The following is a 13,269-nucleotide window of genomic DNA, read 5'->3' as shown; positions in this document are numbered from 1 at the left end:
ATTTTTTTGTCCCAGTCCAGCCCTGCATACAGCACATGAATAATTATTAGACAAGCATATTTGACCAATTCCAAACATCCATCTTAATATTTACTGTCAGGACTGTATATAATCATCTATACAGAAAACTGTTATACAGAGGAAATTGACTAGTAAGTTCCATGACATTTTACACTGAATATTCATCTTTATTTTTAGTCAAATTAAATAAACACAGATATTAAGGCTCTGTTGTTGTTCAAAGTGTTTCATTTGACCCTGATATTCCCTACACTGAGAGCTTGAACAAGGTAACTTACACTGAATATTTTGTATTAAAAATTAATCCGCATCGTCCACTTTAAAAAAAAAGAAAGAAGTGATTTACTCTAATATGATTTTATGCACAAAGATTAAGATTCAACACTGAATCTAGTTCAGTTCTCTGATCCAAACATCTGAACTGATCTGAGCTCTGTGTTCACTGATATCAACACTCATAACAGTATAACTGATGATTTTGATAATATGCAGACAGATGATCATGTGTTCAGTTCTGCAGTGGCTCATATGTTCCTCTAGAAGACGTAGTTTACTGCTCTTTCTTTAAAGGGTTCGTTCACCCAAAAATGTAAATTCTGTCAGTAATTTCTCTCCCTCATGTTGTTCCAACCCCGTAAGACTTTCGTTCATCTTCACAACACAAATTAAGATATTTTTGATGAAATCTGAGAGCTGTCTCACTCTCGTAAAGATCCCGGCTCCGCCACTGTTCGGACTATGTGTCCATATGTAGGCCTAGTTCATGCAGTGATGTTTATATAGGCCTGTATTTATTTAAATGATAGACTATAGTTTGGAGGTTTTGTTAATGGTATTTATTCCTGCAAAATAAAAGGCTGATAACTTGCACTTTGTGATTAAGAAGATTGAGTGAATGTAGGTAATAGTTCTGGTGGATGAAGTAGCCTATAGTCTTAATGTGGCCGTGCAGGGTCAGTATCTTCTCTTCACAGCTGTTATGATCATCTGAAGTCTTCATAACTCAAACTGTGTGATCTCTAGTTACTGAGACTGAACACACACACACACACACACACACACACACACTTCTGTCAGAGATCTAGTGTTCTTGAGTTATTCAGCCTGAAGGTGGCGCTATAGTGATGATTGACAGGCTTAAGTTCACATGACACACACACACACTAATGCTACTTATAATTTTGATTCAGAATATTATAAGTTGTTGATGAATTCGGGTGAGGAAAAGAAAGTCATGTCTATTCTCAAAACAAACATAAACACAGCAGAACTACTGTATAAAGGCTATTCACACGAGCTGTTTAAACTGAAAGATTTATACTTTTATTAATTTGATACACTACTCCACATTAAGGAAGAACGGACTAGTGTCTGACCTGATGCGGACTAATATGAAATGTGAAAATGAACGTGACTAATGAATGTGAAAATAAGCGGGCGGTTTTAAATCTCTGAGTTAGAGCTGCAGTTCCAGTTTCCACCACAGACTCTCACTGGAATACAGTGTGGCGCTGTAGAGCAGGAGAGACTCACACACGCTTATCGTAGCCTAATATCTCAACACATACACATATTAGTTGTTGTTGAATGCGTTTACGATTTACTATTGATTCAGTTTTGTTACGTGGCTCAAAATGGACGCAACAAAATTGGGACACACAAGAAAGCCAAACATTTAAAGCAAAAAATGTATTATCAAAAGGAAAACTAAACAAAAGGTGTGTAATAGAGGTGGGAATCAGAGGTTGCAGTGGTTCTCAATCCTGGTCCTGGGGACCCACAGCTCTGCACATGTTGTATGTCTCCCTCATTCAGATCATCAGCTCGTTAGGTAATAGCTCTGAACTGAACTGGGTGTGTCAGATAAAGGAGACATATAAAATGTGCAGAGCTGTGGGTCCCCAGGACCAGGATTGAGAACCACTGGGTTAATGCAACATACGATACTATCACAATATTTTGACCACGCTAACGATATATCACAACATTAGCGATTCTGTGACCGACAATATATTGCAAGAAAATCATCCACGATATATCACGATATCTGTAAATGAAGACCAAAAAGTCACATGATGTATTTCATTTATTAACAATACATCTATTTTATAGAATAGCAAAAATTTACAATAAGTGCAAAAGTGCATACAGAAAGTAAAGAAAGAAAGGTCACAGTCATAGCAGCAACATTTCAAATTTGTCCAAATTACATTTTAACAAACAAAATTGTGAAGTGCATACATTGCTGAAAAAGTTATCAAAAGACCCGTATAAAACCTTCTGTAACAAAATAAATCACATTTTAGTATCAAGGGGTAGCCTACAATTAACCTGTATTCTGTAAACATCTACACATTGACTGGAGTGTTTTCTAAAAAGAGTTTTAGACCCCAAAATACGTGACTAATATATAATCTTAGAGCCTATTTTACGATGTGTTCAGAAGCTTTCGCTGGTTCGAGCTCCAGGCCGTCAGCGGGCGTTCAGCGCTCATGTTCCCGCAGAGAACAGCAGAGTCTCGGACAGTCTTTCGGGAATTTGCCGCTGGCTCTTATGTAGGCCTTGATAGTGGTTAAACATGAGGTATAATTCATTTGGGGTCCATCAAACGGGCGATCTTTAGTCTTATTAATCTTAAATCTTTAATCTTATCTTACATAATGTGTTGTATTTGCTATTGAGAAAGAAGCCTGATATGGACTTCAGTGAAAGTTACATTATTATGCCTCTAGATGGCGGCAAAGACTCTCTTTATGAGTGAGTCAGAACCATAGACTGTAAAAAAAATATGGACGTAGTGTCCGTGACGTCACCAGTAATGTTTCTGAAGAGCATTTTTGAAGCCTAAAGTGGGCGGAGCCGGCCGTCGCCATCTTGGCCTCGCGTCACTCCCGGATAACAGAAAATGGGCAAAGAGGCAAAGTGAGTGGAGCTGAGGAGCCTGGCTATCTGAAATCACCTAGCTCGACGTGATGGAGTTAGCTCAGGCTGGGGAGGTTATGCTATAACGTTATGCTACTGACAGTACCAAGTCTGCGACTGCACAGGGCCTCGCGCTAAAGTGACAGTTCATGATGTAAAGCCAATTAAAATATTTTTGCCCTTCGAAATATTATAATAGTTAAAAGACATGGCAACAAGTGAGACTGTGTATCGTGATTCTGTACTATTCTGCTAGTTGAAAATGTATTATGCAGTAACTTAATATTACTCTGAGAGAGTGTGTGTGACAGTGATTTATGTGCATACATGTCAGTCATTCTTTTTTATAGTCGATGGTCCGTCAGCGCGGCATCGCTCAAGTTCGTAGAGATGAGCTTATTCAGTCCATTTTAAATTCTGATTTTGGCCGCCTCTCAAATGGGTTAAACCATAGATATATTGCCTATGAAGTTCAAGTAAATGCGCTAGAAAATCCGCGCTCATTCATGGATGTGCATTTATTGCATGGACGGAGAAAGCGCCGACACCTGCAGGATTTCATCTGACGGTACATAAGCATATTATAATCTATCTGTTCCGTGAGAGCAGAACGAACGAGCCTTTATATCTATAGACGTTTTTAAATCTGAAAACTCCAAAAAGCAACGAAATTGTCAGACATCCATTAGTGCATGTTCACAGAGGAAAACAACTGAAATACAGCGCTGGTTGTTCTCTCGAACAATACTCGACGACAACGACGGAATCCAAAGCCGTGGCGAAGTAATGGGTGTATTAAATTGTATGAAATAATCCCGAAAAAAAGCACAAACACTGCAGAGATGGCAAGTTCAGCAGCTAACATATGCTGAGGTCAAGTGACGACGGCTATTAAAGGTGCTCTAGGTAACTTTTTAACCTTAACTGAACAGCTTCGGAGTCAGTGGAATGGTTATATTACTTATTTCGGGTTGAATGGTGGTGGTTTCGCACCCCCCTGGTGCCCGAGAGCGGAAAAAACTCACTTGCAACTTTGGCCCGGCGGGTCAGCGGCCTCGCCGTCAGGAAGTACCGCGTGATATCAGGTCTCGCGATGTAACGAATTGCTTGACGGCACTGCACACGTACACGCCCCCATTCAAGCACCGGCTAGCTATAAGCAAAGGGCAACGATAGATTGAGTTATGGCTGAGCCTGTAAAAAAGATGCAGAAAGCTAGGAAATCTTTGTCGGAGGACCAACGAAAGAGGAAACGGGAGACTGACCGAGCAAGAAGTCAGACTCGAGTAAATATCGGACCGGCTTTTTCAGAATGGGGAGAACTGAGAGAAACAGAAGCCTACAAAACGGATGGTGATCCTGCTGTTGCACTTGTAGGTATCTTTGGAATAAACTGTGTTTAATATTTAAATTTCAAGTAATTGTGACCTCAGGATGTTTGCTAATGTCTGTAAAGGTTTTTATTATGATCGCTGTCTGTTACGGGCTTACTAGTACGCTAGATACTATAACTTTGATGTTAGTATTGTCATTAGCAAACACGTTTGATTTCTGTAACGTTAGTTGTTTGGCCGTTCCTCTGTCGGTTTTATTTGTGTAACTTACACTTTTATTTTATGTCACTAAGTCAGCGCGTCTGATAATAGGCAATAAACATGTTGCACATATCATGATCGAGCTAGAAAAAACGTTCTGATGTTTTCTTAGACAAGCAAAGGTAAACCGTCATTCTACCAGATTAACTTATAGACCTTGCTAATATAACTTTAGACAAATATTAGCCTCCGATATATATATATTTTTTTTTTATGCTCATGCCCACTCTCCCAAAAACAAACAAACACCAAAGCAAACGCCTCGTTCATAGCGTTCGTTCCCAGTAAAAATACTAGTATGCATGACAACACAATAAAAATAAAAATAAAAATAAAAATAAAAATCGCCATCAGTTGGAAAGAAAATATTGCTTTACTTGCCTCGGTAGACATAACTGGTTTTGAAATAGCCGGTTCCTCTGCTCAGCTGGGTTGCTCGTGGCGAGGGGGGAGGGACAACAGTTCGTTTTTACGACAGAGTGTTTGAAAGCATTATACTACCAGACACTAGGGGGAGCTTCATAGAGAAAAAACACTCAGACTTGCCTGGTGTCCCTTTAACTAACAGCAGACAAACGGCTAGCATTGACATCAGCGACAATCCACCTGTCACTCAAGTGGCCAAACCCTTAATTATGTAGAACTTTAAATATTAATCAACTAAACGGATGAGTTATAAAAAAATGCACCCCCCTCACAGTTGTTATGAAGGGCAACATTAGCTGTATAGACCAAAGCCACATAGAGATCCAGGCTGTAAACATGTTTTTTTCTGCTGTAAAGTTGGTCATTTTAACATGGGAGAGATACAGATTTGACTCACTTCTGCAGCCAGCCTCAAGCGGCCAGTCAATGAATTGCAGTTTAACTCACTTCCGTGTTGGTTTCAAGAGAGAGACGGGGAGGTTGCTGCTTGGTCAGAACAAGGAGTTTGTTTTAGCAGCGCTGTCATGTTGTAGTTGTAGCCGTGCGATATCGGTGTATATCAGTGATTACCTATGACCCAGCCGAATCACAGCATTGCTGATATACACTGATATCGCACGGCTACGAGTGTGATATTGCTTATATAAGCATGTGCAAGTGTTCACTATCAGAGGCAGAGAACACTAGTGTGTCAGTAAAGCAGAAGTGCAGGATTGAGACACACATCTGAGGAAGAAACTGTTCATGAGTCCAGGAGTCCAGTCAAGGAGAGTCCAGGAGCTGAACAGACTGATGATGATGATGATGAAGATGATGATGATGATGATGATGATGAAGATGTTCAGGTCTTCAGCTGCTGATGGATGTCAGTGATGATGATGATCTTGAGAACATGATGAAGGGTTTGATGAGAATCTCTCCTCAGTTTTGACATCAGGATCAAACTTTACAGGCTCGTCTGGATCACAGGAGACTAGAAATCACAAATATATATCAGATTATCCTCATAGCTTTCTGTTTGTTTTTTCTGTTTTTATTTATTTTATTTTATATTTATTTTGTAAACATCTGGAAACACTGACCTGTGACTGTAGAAAGTGATGAATCTCTCTGAATGTGGAACTTTATAACAGGATTATGAAGACAATAATAGTAAGCAAAACTATAAGAGTCTTAATGATCAAATACTCACAGTTTGGCTTTCCTCTCTCCATACTTTCACATCTATCACGTCTCTCTCCTTCTTTCTCTGGTGATTCACTGGTTTGTGTCTCATTTCTGTCCTCCATTTTTCTCTCAGTCTTCTTGTTTTCTGCTGATCTGTGATTTCTGCTGATTTTCTTTCTCCTCTTCATTTGAATCTGTTCAATCACACAGAAAACAGTTTAGTTAAAGCCAGTGGTGTCAGTTCAAGTGCAAGTTCAGTTTATATCATCCATATCAGTCAGAGCCGATCAGCCCTATACGCACACTACGCAAGGTGCGTAGGGCCCCGCAAATTACTCAAGGCCCCGCCTCCCCTCGTGTCAAAGCGCGTCAATCAATATTTACAATATCGATGAGAAAATGAAGCGGAACTATCTTTCTGGTCACGAAAAGAGAGAGAAAAAAACACCATGAGAGTTAATTGCAGGAACAGTTATCAGGCAGACTTGTGACTCTCCTCTCAAAGTTTGATGTCAGCAAAGAACAGTAGGCTAAAGTTAAGTTGATGTGCGTTGATTTATTATGTTTAATAAATGACAAAGGACAACGGTGTTTGTTTATAAACTGCAGCTCGGAAAAGATAACCGCGTCGCGCGTTAACATGCTATCATATGAACGTGCATGAAATGAAACGCGCACTTTCCAGCAGAAACATCTGTTGTGAGTTGGGACCAGTACAATATGGGCGTGATGGCACTCCTCATTATAGTTTTAAAACAAGACGATGATTATCTAGTCGCTAAGTCAAGGTTTAGTTACAACTCTGCTCTAATGCAATATGGAAAGCAATGTATTGACATTGACTATTGATAGGCTCCATTGAATTTAAAATGTTGATTGGCTGGAGATTCTGGTCAATATGGATGCACATCCCTCAGTAAATAATAACCATCAAGAATCAAGAGTATCAAGAATTACTTTTATCATTTAAAAACACAGTGACATGCTATGGCGCCATTTTAGCTTTTATTCATTCACATGATATGCATTTTTGATATCAATAATTCAATTCGTACTATTTAAAATGTGAATTCTTGATATTAAGAATTAACTTTTTACTAGTAACAATGTCTTCTGATATCAGGAATTACATTTTCACTAGAACTAGTTAAAGGAGGGATTGTAATGGGAACACTGGGGTGTCAGGTGTGACTGTGTGGCAATGGCAAATAGTTCATGGCTCACGGGTCAGGTATGAGGGCCCCTAAACAGAATTTTGCTTAGGGCCCCAGGGAGGTCAGGATCGGCTCTGCATATCAGTAACAGATATTAGTCAACTGTAACCCGAAAAAAAATTCAAGACACTTTTAATCATTCTGTTCAATGAATGAAAACATCAGAAAACATCAAGACGCCCAGATGAACGACAGAGAAAAAGATAAAAGTGCAGTGAACATTAACCATCAGCATCAGTCCTTCCTCATGTTCGAGTTCATCCCTCTATAGATACGAGGGAAAGAAACTAGGACTAAATTAATAACTTTTTTAAAACCAAAATGAAGCATCACAGAACTTACTTAAGCTGGAATGAGACTATTTTCTTCTGGAAACAAACTTTTTTTCATTATTTTCCTGTTATGTCTGTAAAGCTGCTTTGAAACACTCTGTGTTGTAAAAAGTGATATAAATAAATGTGACTTGATTTGACACAATCTACTTAATACAGACAACTTTATTATAAAGAAAAACAACAAATAAAAAAAAAGATAATAATCTATGACAAAAATGCTATTATGAACTAGATTAGTGGATTATTCAGCAGTAAAATTTAGAAAAATCACGAGTGCAAAATAATTGTATAAAATCTGAACATTTAGTAAAAAAACAACAACATTATTTAGTGGGGAACAAATAAGAGACAATAAGTGTAGTACTAAATCAGGTAAAACGTCACACATTGTTCTTTGTATTGTTGTAAAATACATTCATGAAAAACAAGAAAAAAAAAATCCAAAAGATAAAAAAAAAAAGTAATGGCTATATAAACAAAATTAAGATTTTTTTTTTAAATGTATAGCGCAGCTGTTTAATGAGGCAGCAACATATGATAGATAGGATAGAACAAGAAAGGCTATTAATAATTTTTCATTGCACAAAAGTATTATGATATGAAAGGCTCCAATACAGTGCGGCACAAAGCGCTTATTACACCGTGTGCTAACCAGACACGACGCAATGAGATTCCAGAGACAAATAATGTGTCTGTACACACTAGACGCGACGCGACTGCGAGATGCGTCAAAATCAATCAAAACCCACAGCCAATCAGAACAGCGTGTGGGCAGAGTCAGCCAATCAGAACAGCGTGTGGGCAGAGTCAGCCAATCAGAACAGCGTGTGGGCAGAGTCAGCCAATCAGAACAGCGTGTGGGCAGAGTCAGCCAATCAGAACAGCGTGTGGGCAGAGTCAGCCAATCAGAACAGCGTGTGGGCAGAGTCAGCCAATCAGAACAGCGTGTGGGCAGAGTCAGCCAATCAGAACAGCGAGTGGGCAGAGTCAGCCAATCAGAACAGCGAGTGGGCAGAGTCAGCCAATCAGAACAGCGTGTGGGCAGAGTCAGCCAATCAGAACAGCGTGTGGGCGGAGTCTCGCAGCACCAGAGAGTAATCTTGACGGCACTCGCAAGAAAATGGATAAGCAGCTACTTAATCAAATGCACAAATATTTCACCATTTAAACATTATTCAAACACATAGGCTACTGAGTTACTAAAACACTCTTTGACAAAGAATACAATTGTTTGTTCACAGTTTGAATGTTCTTGTTTCCATTTGTTTAATTTCAAGATCTGAGGTGATTTATCCAATGTTGCTTTTACAGCCACAAAGCTGGAGCACTAAATGATATTCAGAGTCTCATGACATGCTTTTAACATTAATAAAGCACATAAACCGTGCCTGAGATTATCATCGCCACATTTTTTGTTTGTTGTTCCAGCGCGACGACACAGAAAAATAGAAACTTAAAAACGAAATTTAAATATTAATTTCTACCTCAAATTATAGGCTACTATAAATGGCTTCTGAACACTTATAATATAGTGCATAAAAACTTTATGGTGCTTTATAATGTTTGTGTGGCTTTTGTGGGGCTTAACAATAACACAGAATAGTATACACACAATATCGGATATGGATCGTTCGTCTGACCGAGACCCGATCCGGCAAAGAATGGCAGAATCGGATCCGATACCGATAGGCTACTGAGTATCTGGTCAGTGCATCCCTACTACAAACTTCAATAGTGAATGAATAATAAAAAAATTAAAAAAACTCTTCACAAAATAAAGATAAAAGTTTTAATCACCTTGTGAAAGAAGAAACATCCAGTGAGTGCTGAGATCTGTGCTGATGTTGAGCTGATGTTGATCTGAATGAGCTTCAGTGCAGTGAGTTGTATAACCTCGAGAGAGAAAAGGGCTCCGGTTCTCAGAAAAGCAGACCTGAGGAGGTCGTGGCTGAGGGTGTTGTAAATCATGCAGTGTAATTCCCCTCCCCTATACACTCCCATCTCTGCGAAGAGCAGATCAGGACACATACTCTCGCCCACTGATCTGGTGACTCCCATCTCTGTCCTGCTGAGACCTGAACTTCATCCTCATTCAGCTTCATATCACATTTCTGATTTCACTTTACTGTCTCTAAACTGAAACTAAACGCCTTTGAGTTTGAAAATCTAGTTGTGCCATTAATGGACAAAGATGGAAACAACTAATCTTCTACACTACAGATCATTCATTAGACACTATATAAAAACAATGGAGAAACAGCATCCAGAGTAGAGCATCCATAGTTACAGAAGAAAATGTATATTGTATACACACATATTTTTCAAAGTGGCAATTATTAGTTTTTCTGAATTACTAAACACAAGTCAAAAGCACGCACATCCAAAGCAATATGTTGCTCATATTGGGTAAGAAAATGATAAAAAAAGGAAAAAAGTCGGCACACCATGGCTCCAAAAATATGAAAATGTAATAATAGACTCACACACATGTGACTCACCACGCCCTTGTCACTCACCTGTGTGTGAGTCTATTATTACATTTTCATATTTATGGAGCCATGGTGTGCAACTTTTTTTCCTTTATTTTTTATTTTATTTTTTTATTACTAAACACTAAATCTCATTCTCTGAACCTAATTCTAAAATCTAAACCCATAAACCCCATAAAACCTTGAACAAGTTCAGAAAGTAAGATACTGTTAGACTCTAAACACATTCTCACTCACTAAAACACATTTCACACTGTGATTAACTTGAGCTGCAGAACACTAGACACAGGCAGAATTTAAACACAACTATTTCTCATCCTTTACACACAAAGTTGTTATGAATCAAACTGTACAAAATATGAGCCGTTCAGAGAGCACAGGTGCACTGCATGCTGATATGAACAATAGTCTTTTGTTACAGTTTCTTACAATTGCTAACATACTTTTGTCCAATCTGTAATCACATATTCAAAACTCTAAACACAATTAGCACAACATCCGTCTGTTGTGACCATTAACACAATTCATGTTTCCGCACAATATACAGTCGTTTGACACGTGTGTAAAATTCTTACAGTTTATTTTCACACAAGCTTACCCAATACTAAAATCACAGATCTTTCTGGTCTTATTTACAAATGCTTAAACACAGCATGACAGAAATGAACACCTAATGTTAAAGACAGTATAAAGCCTCTACTTCTGCAACAACAGCAGCTCAAAGTACTGAAGAAATGAAATGAAACACACTGAAACTGATAAGCATTTTTTGTACCAGTCTGATATTTCCCTATCATTTTTAATGTTTTATTTAGAGCACAATGTCCCAGCCTTAAATGCCACTATATGCAGTTTCTGTTTTTCTCAAACAGCGCCCCCTAGAGTCGGTACTGTGGTAAACACCACTCACGCAGAGCCGTCTCTGCACTCTTCCCACCGCACTTTCTTCATTTTCTTCATCGACTCTGCCATGATTCACGTCTGAAATGCGTTAATTTACACATTGTGTTTCAATCGCCCAATCAGATGTTTAGGCTACTTCATCTACATTCTTCACGAGAAACGGATTATGGCTCACAAAATGGATTAGCTATAGGCGAAATAATAAGGTCCCACATACTTTATATATACAGTAACGTTACATGTTCTGCATTAATACCACAGTGAGTACAGGGTAAGTTAGACCAGGGTTTGCTAAAGAGCCTTCACCGACCTGAGCTTAATGATGAGGGAACGGCACCAGTAGATAACTCTTCTTGCCTCTCATCCGCCTCGTATCGTTCATGACTCCTTATTTTACTTTTTAAAAAGTGTCTAATGTCCATAGTAGCCACAAACAACAATGACAGTCAAGCCCTAAAGCTGTAAGTTAACCGATGGCTCTTTCAGGCTCTCTCCTCTGGTGCGCACTCTAAATACAAGCATGCTGTAACCATAGTAACCATAGTAACTTTGATCTGCTTGAACACATTTTAATCATCTTTAATACATGATTGATTCCGAAGGATAGATTAAAAGACCCGGTCAATTTTTTTAAATAAATACAAAATTATTAAAAAATAATAATAATTATCAATACATTTTATTTTTTTGAGATCCGGGGCTATAAAAAAAACATGTCTATGTCTAGACATGTCTATGCCCATGTGTAACGACGCGCATGCTGAGCGGGGCAGAAAACACACACCCATTCTTCTCCCTCTCCAATTCAAGGGTGTAGCTTTGATTTTGTGTTGGTGGTTCCAGGAGCTGAGGAATCAGGAAATGAATAGGATTGCACGTTTCTGCAGGTTTCTTCCCACGGCGACGCCATTTGGTTTTCGCAAGCGACACCAGTGTTACCAGTGTAAATTAAAGCTTGAACACCCTCAGGTGTTAAAAGTACATATACCCGTTCAATGGCAAAAGTTCAAACAAAGCCTGTAAGCTGTTCTGTCGTCGCTGCAAGACGAGCACTGAACACTAGTTGAGGTTTTTAGTCTATATTGACCTTAATAATACGTTCATTAATGAATTCTGTAATGCTACAGGTGACTAATAAAAACAAGGAGGCAGTTTAACAGACTCAACTTTACTCTGTTCATAGTGCAATGCAATAGTGCAATACTGTCTTGTTCCTTGCTTTCTGAAGAAGTCAAACACACGTCTGCATCTGTCATTACAAGTGACATATCATGAAACTCTGACTTCTCCCGTGTGTAAGTGCTATAATCGGGTCCCAGTGCTTCTACCAGCCCTGATATGAACCCCTGGTGTATTTCTGTGCAGTGTGTGTGTGTGTGTTTAAACCTGCAACATGGATCAAGATTGTTCATGTTCAGCAAGTTTAGTTTCACTGCCAGAGATACACCCTGAATACCAGACCTGACAACCTGAAGACATGATCGTAAAACCTTGATCTTGGCTTCACTTCATTGGCTGACAGTCAATTTGAACATTCTTTTATTAGTTCACAAGTGTTTGAATAACTTTGCACCCCTTCTATCTTCACACAATCCTTCTAGAGGATCTTCAATCCTTGCTGGATCAGAGTTGGAGCCATTTAGGGTGATAATTGCCATAATTCATCCATCAAGATCAAACACAAAACACTCAAACACTGCCAAGGGTTTCTGTTCATTATAGTGAACCAGCACTTTATCCGTTTCAACCTGAGCCTTTGTACAACTCTTCCACAAATATTACTCCTTTCACTATAAGGTTGCCTGAGAATACTTTATCATTCCATTGTCCTCAAGCATTTCATGTAGTCGAGGGGTCATGAGTTCTCACAATGCTCACTAGTCAAGCATGATGCTCTTTTTTAGCAATGACACTGTGAACTTTTCTGGACGGGCTCATATTCTGTCCAGTTGGTTTGATCACATCATTAGAATCAAGTGTGAACACTTTGTGGGGAACACTTACTGTACGTTCACACCGCCGCCGACTTGAGCTGCAGAGAAGCTCTGGCCGCCCTGTCAAGGACGCTTGTCAAAAAGTATATGGGGAAGCTTGTTGACGCTTTGGCCGCTCTGAAGTCTGTGTCACACCATGAAATGTTATAATTAAGCATTTTTATAACCGTTTTGGTCACATTTGGTCGGGAAAAAATTATAAT

General features: G+C 38.9%; 1 protein-coding gene across 2 annotated transcripts; it reads right to left on the bottom strand.

The window, feature by feature from the left end:
* Positions 1-5,022: 5,022 nt before the first annotated feature.
* LOC309476994 (uncharacterized protein) lies at positions 5,023-11,071 on the bottom strand. Of its 2 annotated transcripts, none has more exons than XR_014198445.1 (4): positions 10,523-11,071; positions 9,478-9,800; positions 6,047-6,325; positions 5,023-5,937 (listed from the first exon to the last, which is right to left on the bottom strand). XR_014198445.1 is itself a non-coding variant. In XM_082140148.1 (4 exons), the coding sequence occupies exons 2-4, from the start codon at positions 9,736-9,738 to the stop codon at positions 5,831-5,833; spliced, it is 537 nt and encodes a 178-aa protein (XP_081996274.1). In that variant the 5' UTR covers positions 9,739-9,800; positions 10,523-11,052; the 3' UTR covers positions 5,023-5,830. The 2 variants fall into 2 exon arrangements, 1 of the variants encoding a protein (XP_081996274.1); XM_082140148.1 differs by having other exon boundaries at positions 6,157-6,325; positions 10,523-11,052.
* Between the last annotated feature and the right edge of the window lie 2,198 nt (positions 11,072-13,269).

The sequence above is a fragment of the Leuciscus leuciscus genome (assembly GCF_965113295.1).
Source record: "Leuciscus leuciscus genome assembly, chromosome: 16".
NCBI classification, from domain to species: domain Eukaryota; kingdom Metazoa; phylum Chordata; class Actinopteri; order Cypriniformes; family Leuciscidae; genus Leuciscus; species Leuciscus leuciscus.
The sequence above is the reverse complement of the archived record's forward strand: the minus strand, read 5'-3'. Positions and strand labels throughout refer to the sequence as shown.

Coding starts and splice junctions, on each gene's coding strand:
- LOC309476994 (XM_082140148.1), bottom strand. CDS start 9,738: ATGGGAGTCACCAGATCAGTGGGCGAGAGTATGTGTCCTGATCTGCTC. Junction 6,326..9,477: donor GATGTTTCTTCTTTCACAAG/GTGATTAAAACT, acceptor GTGATTGAACAG/ATTCAAATGAAGAGGAGAAA. Junction 5,938..6,156: donor GGAGAGAGGAAAGCCAAACT/GTGAGTATTTGA, acceptor TGTGATTTCTAG/TCTCCTGTGATCCAGACGAG.